The sequence below is a fragment of the Delphinus delphis genome, chromosome 1, assembly GCF_949987515.2.
Source record: "Delphinus delphis chromosome 1, mDelDel1.2, whole genome shotgun sequence".
NCBI lineage: Eukaryota > Metazoa > Chordata > Mammalia > Artiodactyla > Delphinidae > Delphinus > Delphinus delphis.
The window spans coordinates 129,311,740-129,328,350 of NC_082683.1; the positions used below are offsets into that span (position 1 = coordinate 129,311,740).

At 38.8% G+C, this 16,611-nt stretch overlaps 1 protein-coding gene across 2 annotated transcripts in view; it reads left to right on the forward strand.

The window, feature by feature from the left end:
* Positions 1-16,611, forward strand: part of KLHL20 (kelch like family member 20) — a 78,573-nt gene that overhangs the window by 59,975 nt on the left and 1,987 nt on the right. For both annotated transcript variants that reach the window (XM_060034167.1, XM_060034155.1), the window contains 3 exons: positions 12,580-12,713; positions 13,385-13,593; positions 14,201-14,307. In XM_060034167.1, coding sequence (XP_059890150.1) covers positions 12,580-12,713; positions 13,385-13,593; positions 14,201-14,307 — 450 coding nt within the window. The remainder of the gene's footprint in view (positions 1-12,579; positions 12,714-13,384; positions 13,594-14,200; positions 14,308-16,611) is intronic.

Genomic DNA, 16,611 nt, shown 5'->3' on the forward strand with positions numbered 1-16,611 from the left:
AATTGACCAGCCAAGATGGCTTTCCAGGACAGGGCCCACACTTCTGGGAGCAGAGTCAAAATTGAGCAGAACAAGGACAACAGATACAGTGAAAAGAAGGCCAGGTTAAAAGTAGGAGTATTGAATAAAGCCAATACATCTCAGGAGGCAAACCACTATATTTTTTAATGCTACATGAAAAAAAAAAAAAAGAGGGAACTCCATGAAACTGGAAATATTAGCACAAACCACTCTTTCTTCTAAGAGTTCAGGAAAACTCATTTCATGTAAAAATGAGCAACAGAAATGTATTGAGGCTAGATCCCATTAAAGTTAATATATGAAGAGAGAATAAGCAGCAATTACGTCTCTATAGAGAATGAAAGCATACCAGAAAGATACAACTACAGAACAGATCAAACTATAATCAACTATTTCAAAAATATGCTAAAAGGCATTAGGAAAACAGTGCAAGATATGAAAACACACAAGTCAGAATCTGAAAAGCTCAGAAATGAGATGACAAAGCTCAGAAAAATACTAGAAATGTAAGAAAAAATCACTGTAGAATGAAGGGTTAAATTAGAACAAATGAGCAAAACAGATAATGCCAAAAGACAAATAGAAGGTGAAAAAGAGGAAAGTTTTAAAGTCAAAAAGAAATAAAGAGGTAAAAAGGATTTGAGAGACAGCAACAAATATTGAAGACAGGTAAAAATCCACTATACAGATAATAGGAGTCCATGAAGAAGAAAATGAAAACAAGGGAACAGAGCAGATGCTAAAAACTGTGATTCAAAATTATTTTCCTGTTGTAATTTTTTAAAAATTGAAATGGTTTATTGAAATAATACACTATATCCTCTGAATACTGACCCAGAACAATGAACACTAAGATATATTCTAATAAAATTACTGGACCTTGAAGAAAAAGGAAAAAAATCCTTTAGTTATCAACAAAAAAATACATGTTACTTATAAGGGAAAAAAATTTAGATTATTATCAGATTTTTTTTTTTTTCCCGGTATGCGGGCCTCTCACTACTGCGACCTCTCCCATTACGGAGCACAGGCTCCGGACACGCAGGCCCAGCAGCCACGGCTCACGGGCCCAGCCGCTCCACGGCATACGGTATCCTCCCGGACCGGGGCACGAACCCATGTCCCCTGCATCAGCAGGCGGACTCCCAACCACTGCGCCACCAGGGAAGCCCCTATTATCAGATTTTTTGAAGCAATACTTTATGCCGGAAGAAAATGGAGTAACATATTTTAGATATCCAAAGAAAATGTAAGCCAACGATTTTTTACCTAGAGAAACTTACCTTGAAGTATAAAAGGCAGAGACAAACTGTTAACATGTAAGAAATCAGGAAATGTTGTTCCCATGAGTTCCTGAGGAATCTACTAGAGAACAAGCTTCAGAAAAATTACTAGAGAGAGACTGACAGAGGACTAATAGTGAACATGAAACATACAGTAAATCTGAGAACTATGACTAAATAAGGGTTATAAGAGAGTGTAGCATGCCCTGGCTGTATCGTCACTCAATGTAAATTAGTTCAACTATTTTTTAAAGTGGGGGAAGAATGGGAAGAGATATGCAGAAAGAAATTTTAATTCTCAGGAATAGTGAAATGATAATATTGCTATTTTAAGACTGCTATGTGTATAATGTGGAATACAGGAAATGAGTATAGGTTATTCTGATTCTGTCCTCTTCTGTATCCTTGAAAACCAGGAAGATATGGAATAATATGGATGTAAAATAGAAGAGTTTAAGTAAAACACCTTGTGCTGAATTTGAGTTAAATTTTTCTTAAAAAAAATTATATTCTAGCTCTATCAACTGAAGAGGCGTAGAAATAATGACCAGCCAAGTCAGTGAACATCTCCACTGCCTGACTGTCTTGAAATTCCTTTTCCCACTAAAAGAAACCAGGGCTTCTTAGAGAAATGTCTGATTCCAGATTTAGGACAGGGAATGTATAGATGAGCCTGGACCATCTTTTCATACCAGATAGCAAGCAAGCTATCAAAGACTACTAGATATCAAAAAGATTCAAGAGTCAATTTGAAGATGTTCCACTGACCAAAGATGATACAATTTTAACCTTAAAAGAGATAATTGTAATTGATTAAAATCCAATAAATATATTTAAATCTATGGGTTCCTGTTGATATTTTAAAAAAACCTAATTAGTTACCTTTGGAAGATTTTATTATCTTGAAAACTAGTAAGCATATATCCAGGCTTTCTTTTACCAACTGTATCGCATATGAATTGGGTAATAAAATAGTAGGAAACAGAGGCAGAGAGAGAGAGAGAAAGAAACAGAAGCAGAGAGAAAGTGAGAGAGAAGGAGAGGCAAGGAAGCGGGGAGAGAGAGAGAGGATCCGTAGGTAAGAGGATTGTTTCTTTTTATAAAGTATTCCAGCAAAAGAAAATAAAGGATAGAATATCACCATATTGCAACACTCAGTAAATTAATGCACCTAGTAATTAATAACAGCTCCTAACACACCACCTTCTGTAGTGTTGCCAAAGGGACCAAACGTGGTTTGATCTAACCTCTGAATCCAGCTGCCAGTTTGCAGAACATACAGAGGACAGGCCAATGTGTAGAGCTGCACTATAAGTGTACAGTCGATCAAATCCATATTGTGGGAGAAGTTGCAGGTCAAATGCCCAGGTTCTAAAACATGAATTCTGGGAGTGGGGGAGGGAGAAGGAGAATAGAGGAAAAACCTGTAGAAAAAAGGAGACTTTTTAAAAATATGAAAAAGTGGTCCAGTTGTTAAGACCCCGCGCTTCCATGGCAGGGGGCACGGGTTAGATCCCTGGTCGGGGAACTGAGATCCTGCGTGCTGCATGGCACGACCAAAAAATAAAAAAATACAAACTAAGTAAATAAAAATACAAAAAGAAATTAATAAGTAAGAGTAAGTGTCTAGGGATGCATACGTGGCTGATAAAACTATAAAGAAATGCAAGGAAATGATTACTGTAAAAGTCAGGATAATGGTTACCCTGCCTGGGGGAAGGTTTTGAGATTGGAAATGGACACGTGGAAGGGCTTCCAGTGTGGCAGGCAAAGTTATTTTTCTTGGCCTGGATGGTGGTTATAAGTAGACTTTCCTTATAATAACTTATTAAACTATACATTTGTTCTTGTGTGGCTTTCTGTATCAATATTTTATTTTACAATAAAAGGGTTTAAAAAGTTATGCAAAGGCTTTTGCTTCTAAGTAGAATGCAATAAGTAGTGACAGCCATCATTCCCACTGCAACAACTAGGAAAAAATGACAAAGTACAAATATCATATTTTTAAAATCATCAGAGACATGTAGAAGTAACAAGGACTAGATGAGCTAAGAGTCCACTGAAGAAAGAGCCCATCTTATGTGAGATGAGATCATCAGCTATTTTCTTCCCAAAAACATTTGCCAAGTTTTAACATGGGTTGAATACTGGACTTGGTCTAGGCAGAGGGGTTCTCCTGGAGGAGGATAAATCAGGGGAACTTTTGACAATCATGTAGGCTGGCATGACAGATTGGATTCCGGAACATACTTTTGTTTTTCCCAGTGGGACGTTTGCTGAGTGCTGGGATAGCACAGGAGAGCAGTGGACCAGGTTAAGTGAAATCTCATGCAATCTTACAGTGCTTAGAAGATAAAGTCCTACTATAGGGAGGGGCCTGCAACAAATACAAGACATCTCATCCTTGAGACATTTAAAAACAAAGGTGGACTGAGTCTAACTAAAGCTCAGTTCCTTTTTTTAAAAAATATTTTTATTGGAGTATAGTTGATTTACAATGTTCTGTTAGTTTCAGATGTACAGCAAAGTGAATCTTTATACATATACATCTATCCACTCTTTTTTAGATTCTTTTCCATAGGCCATTACACAGTATTGAATAGAGTTCCCTGTGCTATACAGTAGGTCCTTATTAGTTACCTGTTTTATATATAGTAGTGTGTATATGTCAATCCCAATCTCCCAATTTATCCCTCCCCCCAACTTCCCCCTGGTAACCATAGGTTTATTTTTTTCTTATTGGTGTAAAATTGCTTTACAATGTTGTGTTAGTTTCTGCTGTACAATGAAGTGAATCAGCTATGTCTATACCTATATTCCCTCCCTCTTGGATCTCCCTCCAACCCCCTCCCCCCATCCCACCCATCTAGGTCGTCACAGAGCACCGAGCTGAGCTCCCTGTGCTATACAGCAGGTTCCCACTAGCTATCTATTTTACACATGGTAATGTATTTATATGAAACCTAATCTTCCAATTCATCCCACCCTCCCCTTCCCGTGCTGTGTCCACATGTCCATTCTCTATGTCTACATCTCTATTCCTGCCCTACAAATAGGTTCATCTGTACCATTTTTCTAGATTCCACATATATGCATTTATATACGATACTTGTTTCTCTCTTTCTGACTTACTTCACTCTGTATGACAGACTCTAGGTCCATCCACATCTCTACAAATGACCCAATTTCATTCCTTTTTGTGGCTGAGTAATATTCCATTGTACATATGTACCACATCTTTATCCATTCTTCTATCGTTGGACATTTAGGTTGTTTCTGTGTCCTGGCTACTGTAAATACTGCTGCAGTGAATACTGGGGTACATGTGTCCTTTTGACTTATGGTTTTCTCAGGGTATATGCCCAGTAGCAGGATTGCTGGGTCATATAGTAGTTCTATTTTTAGTTTTTTTTAAGGAACCTCCATACTGTGTTCTCCATAGTGGCTGTATCAATTTACATTCCCACCAACAGTGCAAAAGATTTCCCTTTTCTCTACATCCTCTCCAGCATTTATTGTGTGTAGATTTTTTGATGGTGGCCATTCTGATGGTGTGAGGTGATACTTCTTTGTAGTTTTGATTTGCATTTCTCTAATAATTAGTGATGTTGAGCATCTTTTCATGTGCCTCTTGGCCATCTGTATGTCTTCTTTGGAGAAATGTCTATTTAGGTCTTCTGCCCATTTTTTTTTTTCTTTGCAGTACGCGGGCCTCTCACCATTGTGGCCTCTCCCACTGCGGAGCACAGGCTCCGGACGTGCAGGCTCAGCGGCCATGGCTTATGGGCCTAGCCACCCCACGGCATGTGGGATCTTCCCAGACCGGGGCACAAACCCGTGTCCCCTGCATCGGCAGGCAGACTCTCAACCACTGCGCCACCAGGGAAGCCCCTTCTGCCCATTTTTTGATTGAGTTGTTTGGTTTTTTAATAGTGAGCTGCATGAGCTGTTTATACATTTTGGAGATTAATCCTTTGTCCATTGATTCATTTGCAAGTATTTTCTCCCATTCAGAGGGTTGTCTTTTCGTCTTGTTTGTAGTTTCCTTTGCTTTGCAAAAGCTTTTAGTTTTCATTAGGTCCCATTTGTTTATTTTTCTTTTTATTTCCATTACTCTAGGAGGTGGATCAAAAAAGATCTTGCTGTGATTTATGTCAAAGAGTGTTCTTCCTATGTTTTCCTCTAAGAGTTTTATAGTGTCTGGTCTTACATTTAGATCTCTAATCCATTTTGAGTTTATTTTTGTGTTTGGTGTTAGGGAGTGTTCTAACTTCATTCTTTTACATGTAGCTGTCCAGTTTTCCCAGCACCACTTATTAAAGAGGCTGTCTTTTCTCCATTGTACGTTCTTGCCTCCTTTGTCATAAATTAGGTGACCATATGTGCATGGGTTTATCTCTGGGCTTTCTATCCTGAACCATTGATCTATATTTCTGTTTTTGTGCCAGTACTATACTATCTTGATTACTGTAGCTTTGTAGTATAGTTTGAAGTTGGGGAGCCAGATTCCTCCAGCTCCATTTTTCTTTATCAAGATTGCTTTGGCTATTCAGGATCTTTTGTGTTTCTGTACACATTATAAAATTTTTTGTTCTAGTTCTGTGAAGAATGCCATTGGTAGTTTGATAGGGATTGCACTGAATCTGGAGATTGCTTTGGGTAGTATAGTCGTTTTCACAATATTGGTTCTTCCATCCAAGAATATGGTATATTTCTCCATCTGTTTACGTCATCTTTGATTTCTTTCATCAGTGTTTTATAGTTTTCTGAGTACAAGTCTTTTGCCTCCTTAGGCAGGTTTATTACTAGGTATTTTATTCTTTTTTTTGCAATGGTAAATGGGAGTGTTTCCTTAATTTCTCTTTCTGATTTTTCATTGTTAGTGTATAGAAATGGTAGAGATTTCTGTGCATTAATTTTGTATCCTGCAACCTTACCAAATTCATTGAACTCCAGTAGTTTTCTGGTGGCTTCTTTAGGATTTTCTATGTATAGTACCATGTTATCTGCAAACAGTGACAGTTTTACTTCTTTTTTTGCAATTTATATTCCTTTTATTTCTTTTTCTTCTCTGATTGCCATAGCTAGGACTTCTAAAACTATGTTGAATAAGAGTGGACATCCTTGTCTTGTTCCTGATCTTAGTGGAAATGCTTTCAGTTTTTCACCATTGAGTACGATGTTTTCTGTGGGTTTGTCATACACAGCCTTTATCATGTTGAGGTAGGTTCCCTCTATTCCCATTTTCTGGAGAGTTTTTATCATAAATGGGTGTTGAATTTTGTCAAAAGCTTTTTCTGCATCTATTGAGGTGATCATATGGTTTTTATTCCTTAATTTGTTAATATGGTGTATCACATTGATTGATTTGCGTATATTGAAGAATCCTTGCATTCCTGGGATAAATCCCACTTGACGATGGTATATGATCCTTTTAATGTGTTGTTGGATTCTGTTTGCTAGTATTTTGTTCAGGATTTTTGCATCTATGTTCATCAGTGATATTGGTCTGTTATTTTCTTTTTTTGTAATGTCTTTGTCTGGTTTTGGTATCAGGGTGATGGTGGCTTCATATAACGAATTTGGGAGTACTCCCCCCTTTGCAATTTTTCGGAAGAGTTTGAGAAGGATCGGTGTTATCTCTTCTCTAAATGTTGGATAGAATGCGCCTGTGAAGCCATATGGTCCTGGACTTGTTTGTTGGAAACTTTTTAATTACAGTTTCAATTTCATTACTTGTGATACGTCTGTTTATATTTTCTAGTTCTTCCTGGTTCAGTCTTAGAAAATTGTACTTTTCCAAGAATTTGTCCATTTCTTCGTGGTTATCCATTTTATTGGCATATAGTCATTTGTAGTAGTATCTTATAATCCTTTGTATTTCTGTGGTGTCAGTTGTGATTTCTCCTTTTTCATTTCTAATTTTATTTATTTGAGTCCTCTCCCTGTTTTTTTCTTGATGAGTCTGGCTAAAGGTTTATCAATTTTGTTTATCTTCTCAAAGAACGAACTTTTAGTTTTATTGATTTTTGCTATTTTACTTGTTTCTATTTCGTTTATTTCTGTTAGAAAGAATAAAAAAATAAAAATATAGATGAAACAACAACCAGAAGGTAAAACAGAACCACAATGGTAAAAAGGAGGAAAAAAAAAGCGGAAAAGGCCTTGGCTCTGGGGGGCGGGGTTTAGGTGGTGGGTGGGGCCTATGCTTACGTCCCACAGGGCCGGATAAGGCCCTGGGAGGGTGGGGGCTTAGGCTCAGTGCAGCAGCAGTGGCCCAGGAGTGCCTCTGGCTTTGGAGGGTGGAGGACCAGGTCCAGGACCCCAGCAGGCTCCCTGGGCCCGAGAGGGCAGGGGAAACGCTAGGTGAGTTCCCCCCGATCCTCCAATCCCTGGAGGGCCCTGCCCCATTGGCCTCTCTTCTTCTTCCCCCCCTCCTCCCTCCTATGCCCCTAGGACCCACAGATCCAGAGGGGGCCCCAGAAGGCAGGGGACCAGACCAGGAAGCCCAACAGGCTTTCCGGGGGCAAGTGGGCAGGGGAAACGCCCTCTGTGCCTCCCCGATTCTCCAATCAAAGAGGGCTTTGGGGCTTCCCTGGTGGTGCAGTGGTTAAGAATCCACCTGCCAATGCAGGGGATGTGGGTTCAAGCCCTGGTCCGGGAAGATCCCACATTGCCATGGAGCAGCTAAGCCCATGCGGCACAACTACTGAGTCTGCACTCTAGTGCCTGCGAGCCACAACTACTGAGCTCGTGTGCCACAACTACCGAAGCCCGTGAGCCTAGAGCCCATGCTCCGCAACAAGAGAAGCCACTGCAATAAGAAGCCCATGCACTGCAACGAAGAATAGCCGCAGCTCGCCGCAACTAGAGAAAGCCTGCGTGCAGCAATGAAGACCCAACACAGCCAAAAATAAGTGAATTAATTAATTAATTAAAAAAAAAAAAAGAAGGCTCCACCCTGTCCTCCTCTCCTCTTCTCCCCCCTGCCTCCCTCCTACGCCCCTAGGACCAACATGGCCCAGAGGGGGCCTCAGAGGGCAGAGGACCTGGCCCGGGAACCCTGCAGGCTTCCCGGGGCCCGATTGGGCAGGGGAAACGCTAGACTTGCTCCCCCTGATCACCAAGCCCCCCAAGCGTTCCTCCAGTTATGAGAACCCCTTCCCCCTCCCAGCCACCCCTCGGGGCGCCGGTCCTGTCTGACCTCCACTTCTCATCCCCCCTTACTCCCCCCACGTCCTACCCGGCCTCTCAGGGGTTCCTCCCATCTCCTTGGGCATCGAGGTCCCCTACCAGTGTCCGGCCAGCGCCCTAGTTGTGGTGAGGCACGAATTCAGTGTCCTCCCCTGCCGCCATCTTGACTCTGCCCCATAAGTTTATTTTCTACATCTGTAACTCTATTTCTGTTTTGTAGATAAGTCCATATGTAGCCTTTTTTTGGATTCCACATATAGGCGATATCATGATATTTGTCTTTCTATGTCTGACTTACTTCCATCAGTATGACAGTCTCCAGGTCCATCCATGTTGCTACAAATGGCATTATTTTGTTCTTTTTTATGGCTAATATTCCATTGTATATATGTACCACATCTGCTTTATCCATTCATCTATCGTTGGACATTTAGATTGTTTCCATGTCCTGGCTATTGTAAATAGTGCTGCAATGAACATTGGGGTGCATGAACCATTTTGAATTATGGTTTTCTCCAGATATATGCCCAGGACTGGGATTGCTGGATCATATGGTAGCTCTATTTTTAGTTTTTTAAGGAACCTCTATACTTTCTCCATAGTGGCTGTAGCAGTTTACATTCTCACCAACAGTGTAGGAGGGTTCTCTTTTCTCCACACCCTCTCCAGCATTTATTGTTGTAATTTTTTGATGATGGCTATTCTGATGGTGTGAGGTGATACCTTATTGTAGTTTTGATTTGCATTTCTCTAATAATTAGTGATGTTAAGCATCTTTTCATGTGCCTCTTGGCCATCTGTATGTCTTCTTTGAAGAAATGTCTATTTAGATCTTTCGTCCATTTTTTGGTTGGGTTGTTCGTTTATTTGATATTGAGCTGCATGAGCTGTTTGTGTATTTTGGATATTTTCTCCCATTCTGAGGGTTGTCTTTTCGTTTTGTTTATAGTTTCCTCTGCAAAAGCTTTGAAGTTTAATTAGGTCCCATTTGTTTATTTTTGTTTTTATTTTCATTACTCTAGGAGGTGGATCCAAAAAATCTTGCTGCGATTTATGTTAACATTAACATTAACATATAACATTTATGTTATAAAGTGTTCTGCCTAGGTTTTCCTCTAAGAGGTTTATAGTATCTGGCCTTACATTTAGGTCTTTAATCCATTTTGAGTTTATTTTTGTGTATGGTGTTAGGGTGTGTTCTGATTTCATTCTTTTACATGTAGCTGTCCAGTTTTCCCATCACCACTTATTGAAGAGACTGCCTTTTCTCCATTATATATTCTTGCCTCCTTTGTCATAGATTAGGTGACCACAGATGCATGGGTTTATCTCTGGACTTTCTATCCTGAACCATTGATCTATATTTCTGTTTTTGTGCCAGTACCATACTGTTTTGATTACTGTAGCTTTGTAGTATAGCTTGAAGTCAGGGAGTCTGATTCCTCTGGCTCCGTTTTTTGTTCTCAATATTGCTTTGGCTATTCAGGGTCTTTTGTGTTTCCACACAAATTGTACAATTTTTTGTTCTATTTCTGTGAAAAATGCGATTGGTAATTTGACAGGGATTGCATTAAATCTGTGGATTGTAAAGCTTAATTCCTGATTGGATTGAGGTGTTCAACATTTCACCGTGTCTGCCTAACATAAGAAAGAGTGAATCCATTGTTTGGGGCATAGGTGTTGTCAACGGGGGTATAATATCAATTTCTGTTTCTAGGATTCCATTATTTTATGATAATGCCAAGCATACAATAAAAAAATATATGAGACATAAAGAAACAGAAAAATGTGGCCAATAATTGAGAGAAAAAGTAGACAACAGAAGCCGACTTATAGATAATCCATATTTGGAGATGACAGAAAAAGACTTTAAAATAAGTATAATAAATACATTGAATAAAATAGAGGAAAAGATCAATGGGTTAAAAAGTTGGAGAATTTTAATATAGGATTGGAATCTAAAAATAAGATATACATTTCTACAATTGGAAAATATAGTATCTAAAATGAAGAACTCATTGAATGAGATTAAATAGGGTAGAAGTAGACTGGACACAGCAGAAGACAGAGTTAGTAAACTCAAAGTCAGATTAATAGAAAATATCCAAAAAGAAGAACAGAATGTAAAGAACAGACCATAAGGAACTCAGGGAACACAAATAGACTAACATATATGTAATTGGAGTCCCAGAAGGAAAATAGCAATAAGAGCAGAAGCAATATTTGAAGACAATATTTGGCTGAGAATTTTCTAAAAGTGATGAAAAATAAACTTTATTCAAAGTGCATGAACCTCAAGATACCTTTACTGACTAACCATAACCTTTCTCCAAGGCCTCCATTCTGCAGCACTTATATCTCTGCTTCTTTCATTTCTGTGAGTTACTACATTCTCAGAATTTGTTTGGAGGTTTTTCCTTAAGAATGTGCTATGTCTCCCCAGCTTGCTTCTTAAGAACAAGGGCTATTTTTAGTATTATTTATTTTATATCCTGTAATATTGATATAGTTTGCTATACAATACTTAATATACTAACAGAATTTTTCACCTATGTAATAAAATGCCCAACACAATTCCAAGTCATTTTTGTCATATTTATTTCTGAACACCAATAATTTATCAATCAGGGCTCAGTTAAAAAAAATGGAAACCATATCAGCTATTTTGGTAAAGAGAATTCGACATTAAAAAATTGGCTAGGGCTTCCCTGGTGGTGCAGTGGTTGAGAGTCAACCTGCCGATGCAGGGGACATGGGTTCGTGCCCCGGTCCAGGAAGATCCCAAATGCCGTGGAGAGGCTGGGCCTGTGAGCCATGGCCGCTGAGCCTGCACATTCGGAGCCTGTGCTCCGCAACAGGAGAGGCCACAACAGTGAGTGGCCCGTGTACTGCAAAAAAAAAAAAAAAAATTGGCTAGCACATATTGAAGGGCTGGAAAAAAAAAAAAAGAAAAAAGGACACTGAAGTAACTGTAGGAACCCTAGGTCTGGGAAGACAAGGAAAGAGATTAGAGTTATTAGAGCCTAGAAGCTTGGAGGAGAGGTCCCATAGAACTAGGACCATCAGCACCTGAGGAGAGGGTGCCCTGAACAGCTGTGACTCACATCTCCATGGAGGGTTATCTGCCTGGCTGGTTCTGGAAGGCTGTATTTTCCAAAAATGGTTACAATACCTGACATCTCACATGCTCTTCATACAATCTGACTTTGAAACTCTTCACTGAGAGATGAGGTCTGTGTTTGCTCCCCTCGAATTTGGGCTGGCTTATCAGTATATGGTAGTAGCTCTATGTGACTTGTGAGGCTAGGTCATAAAAGATGATACATCTTTCACTTGTAACTCTTGGGGCACTCACCTTTGAAGCCTTCAGCTGTCTGAGGTCGCCATGCTGAGAGGAAGCCCAACTAGCCTACATGGAGAGACCTGAGGCTACATGGAGACATGCCCAACCAGCGCCCAGCTGCTTCAGCACCTGGCTGTTCCAGCTCTAGCCACAATTTGACAGCAACCACATGAGACACCTGAGCCAGAACTTCCCTGTGAAGCCCTTCCTAAATTCCTGATGCCTGGAAACATAAGAATTAGTAAAATAATTATTGTGGAAAGTCACTGAGTTTTGGGGTGGTTTGTTACACAGCACAGATAACCAGAACACTGGTACTGTTATCTCAGGAGCTCAGAGGAGCTGCCTCACAGAGCTGTGACTGAAACCCCCAACAAGGCTAGCTTTGGAAGTGCCAGAAAAAGTCTAGAAACTGAAATTAACTGCTACTGTCAGAGTGAAAGGCCAATGTTGAGACAATATTGACAGGGTTGGCAAGCAAACAGAAAGTGTCTAGTCCTTCCTTTTGGCAGTCTAGTAGAGAGCCAGCTTGGCAAAGGAGAAATGTAGTTTTCAGAGTTCTAGCCCCAGTTCATAAGTCAGAGTACTGATAACTATGTAAAAATGTTAGATTCTCTCTGTACATTTGACCTTAGCAAATCTATGTATCTAACATATCTTTAGCATAATTTCATACCTTATGGAAAAGGCTTCACTTAATAAAAACATGCGTGCAGTCTCTGGTTTCTCTTACCGCAGGTATGATCCGAAGGAGAACAAGTGGACTCGGGTGGCTTCTATGAGTACTAGGAGACTAGGCGTGGCTGTGGCTGTGTTAGGAGGGTTCTTATACGCTGTAGGTGGCTCTGATGGGACATCTCCACTCAACACAGGTTAGTTCCTTCCAAAGTCAGTCTGGTTTCCCCAAAGCAATACATTTTTTCTTAGGAGAGTCCCCTTACAAAAAGTATAAAAAGTTCATGTTATCCTATCATTTATTAAGAAAATTATTTTCCCTCTAGGAGAGTTCAACTGTTAGCTCTTCCTCAGCTCCTTCTGCAGTCATAGTCTACTAGTATATTCCCAAAGTATTTCTTTCTCCCTTCATTTCACAAGTTGCTAGGAATTTATAATGAATAAAACAACTATTTTCTTAATATTATTTCCCTCCCCCAACCATCTTTCCTTAAAAAACAAATAAAATCCTGTGTATTATAATCTAAAAATAAATAAAAACTTATAAACTGGTTTATAGTCTAATCCTGTCATTTAAAGATAAGGAGAGATGCCACGAGTCACGTAGCTAATGAGTCATATAGCCAGAACTAGAACTAGGTACCTTAACTCCAACACATGCCCCTTCCGTCAACCATACCTAAAAGAAATCAGTCCCTGATGAGAATATAGTAGTATTATCCAAAGGTAGATGATTCCTTCTCAGAAGCAAAAATCAGATTGCTTATTGAAAATATATGTTATCACAAAGTGACGGTAGCTATGAAGAAAACTTGAGGTGAAAGGAAATGATTGCATGGTCACTTACTGGTTTTTCTTTTCCCTGCAGTGGAGCGTTATAATCCTCAGGAAAACAGATGGCACACCATAGCCCCTATGGGGACCCGGAGGAAACACCTAGGCTGCGCAGTGTATCAGGATATGATCTATGCCGTAGGAGGCAGAGATGACACTACAGAGCTTAGTAGTGCTGAGAGATACAACCCCAGAACCAACCAGTGGTCTCCAGTGGTGGCTATGACATCCCGCCGTAGTGGAGTAAGTGCCCGGCTACTGAAAACTTTGAAAAGCAAAAGCACCAAGAGAGGGCTGTGCAGAAGGAGAAGTCTGATCTGTAAAGTATAATACAATGGGACAGTGAGGAGATGCACTGTATAGGCAAAACAACCCGTCACTTTTGTACTGGAAAAAAAAGTTAATTTCTTTTGATTACTATTATCTCAAGAAGTTAAATATCTTATATCCAATCATATCTTTAATTACAGAATTATTTTTATGATTTACTTTTATTGAAGTATAGTTGATGTATAATATTAATTTCTGCTGTACAGCAAATGATTCAGTTATACATATATACATTCTCTTTTAATATTCTTTTCCATTATGGTTTATCACAGGATACTGAATATAGTTCCCTCTGCTATACAGTAGGACCTTGTGGTTTATCCATTCTATATACAATAGTTTGCATCTTATGATTTATCTTGTAATCAGTTGCTTCTTTGAAAGGCATCGCCCTGTCTTATCTACTACGTTATCTAACTTCACTCGAATTCATTGATATTGGATTGGATTGGATATATAGATTCATCCATATCTAATAGAGAGCAGCTTCTTCAGCAGCCACTGTGTTTTGGTCCCATAGGTTGGCCTGGCAGTAGTGAATGGACAGCTCATGGCTGTAGGAGGTTTTGATGGCACAACGTACTTGAAGACCATTGAAGTTTTTGATCCTGATGCCAATACATGGAGGTAACCTTTAAGCTATGTTGCAAATCACCTCACTGCTGACTTGAAAATCATGGGCTTGAGATAAAACATGACCATCAAAATCAAGATGGTCAGTATACTGAATTACCTCTTGCAGTACTTTGAAAAGGGCTCAAAGTTACCCATATTCGATGGCTTATTTTGACTTCATTGCTCTAAAGTGGCTGACATCTTACAAAATTCCTCTCTTTGGTAACTGTCCAGTTTTATAATTGGAGGTAGCAAAAACAGAAAAAACAATCTCCCCTCTAGCTCCGTCACATTCAGCTGAGGAAACTAAAGCACTGAGAAATAGAGACCTGCCTAAGCAAGTTAGTGACAGAGTTAGAATTAGAACCTAGACCTTTGGCTGTCAATCTGTCATTGCAATTTTTATGCCCAGGAAAAACAAATTGCAGTTACCGTTTTAAAAATAATATTTTATTTCATTTTAAGACTGATTTTTTCTCTTGAGTTTTAAAAATATTTCAATATGTTATTACTCTATTTTAATGTCTAGTAAATTGTAACAGTCACTTTTAGCAAGGAGGCTACATCTTACTTAGGAGAGTTTAAGTTAAGCTGTATTCATAGGCTTAATTTTACTTTGCTTTTAAATCCTTAATTGTCTAACAAATCCTTCCTAAATACTTAAGTAGTTCTTATAAATTCACATAAATTGGGTGACTCTTGCATTTATTTTAAATATGCAAAAACTTTTACAAATGTAGCAAAATTCTCTTAAACCTTTCAACTTAAAATCCTAAGTCTAAATCTTTGCTCAGTCATACATTTTAAACTTGATCTTTGCTCAATCACACATTTTAAGCTTGATTGACAAAACTAATCTGATAGATGCTCTAATATGCCAAAGTCTCTTAAACACTATAAGTTTAAAAGGTCAAATATATAGTTAATTCTCATTTTTAATATAAAATATTAATAGTATGGGTTTGAGGTACTTTATATCTATACTAATATCTATTTTAAATACTAGCTTTGAAAAAAAAAAGTTTTACCTTCTAAGCAGTTCTTTCTCAAAGAATTGGGCTTATTTGCCTAAACACGTCTGGGGTAACCATCTCAGTGGTTGAGGTTGCACATAAATCACAGATAGCAGTCTAGATATGATATCTGAGGCAGAAGACATTCTGAAAGATTTTTCTCATGACCATGAAAGATAAGCTGACGTCTTTTATAGTCACTTTTATATTCCAGAAGGGGCAGTCTTGTAGTCCATTCCTGCTGCATTCTGAGTATACATTTTCTAATTTTGAGCCTGTAACTATCACCCAGATTTTTTTCATTAGTATATAAGATTCAACTAATGAATTTACTGGGTTCTTTTTATAGTCTTCATCTCTGGGAAACAGGGAAAGCCACAACTTTGACAGATATCTGAATGACATTCTTTGGATTCTGCATCTCTCTCATGCTCTGCATGGCTCAGTGGTCACAATACTAAAAGTCAGACTAATAACACTGTAGCACTTTTTGCTTATACATCACATTTTCACAACCTTTTTCATGAAGTAAAGATTTACTGAGTGCTCTAGACCCTGGGGATACAAAAGTGAACACAACAAAATTCCCTGCCCGCCTGGAGCTGACATTACAAGGGAGATAGTGCCATACCAGGGGTGGAAGTGCTATGGCAAATAGCAGAGAGGCAGGGAGTCCAGGGAGGATTATCCACTTTAAAAGGTAGCCCAGGGAGGCCCCACTGAAAAGGTAACATTTCAGCAAAACCTAATAGAGGTTAAGGGAAAGAGAATGGCAGGTTTTCATGAATAGGAGCCTCTCACTTATGGTGTATTTTCTTCCATATACAGCTTTCTATTTTTAGTGGGAATCTGGGTAAGCATAATTTGGGAAGACAGCCAAGTTTATTTCTGCCACTTAATGACTATCATCCTATGTAAGGACTTGTTTCTCAGTAACTATTACTAATATATGTTAGTAATATTTGACCAAGTAATATTCATGAAATTCTTAAGGACCATCTGTTGAGGGATTACTATATAAATTTTTGTAGTTACATATCCCAAATTTAAAGCCAATTTAAAATCAATACTTACAGTTGACAGAGGATCTAATATTCTTTTCCATGGAAATCCTTAATTTTGAAGATGATCTTTTTCACATATCAAAAACTAGATGCAGACTTTATTTAATCATATCCAGCTTTGTTCCATAAAGGGTTTGAGAAGACTTCTAAGAGTACATACAAAACAAAAGGATAGAAATAAATCACTGAAGTTTAGGCAAAAGCAAAATGTGGGTGGGAAAATATTATAGCCAGGGTCA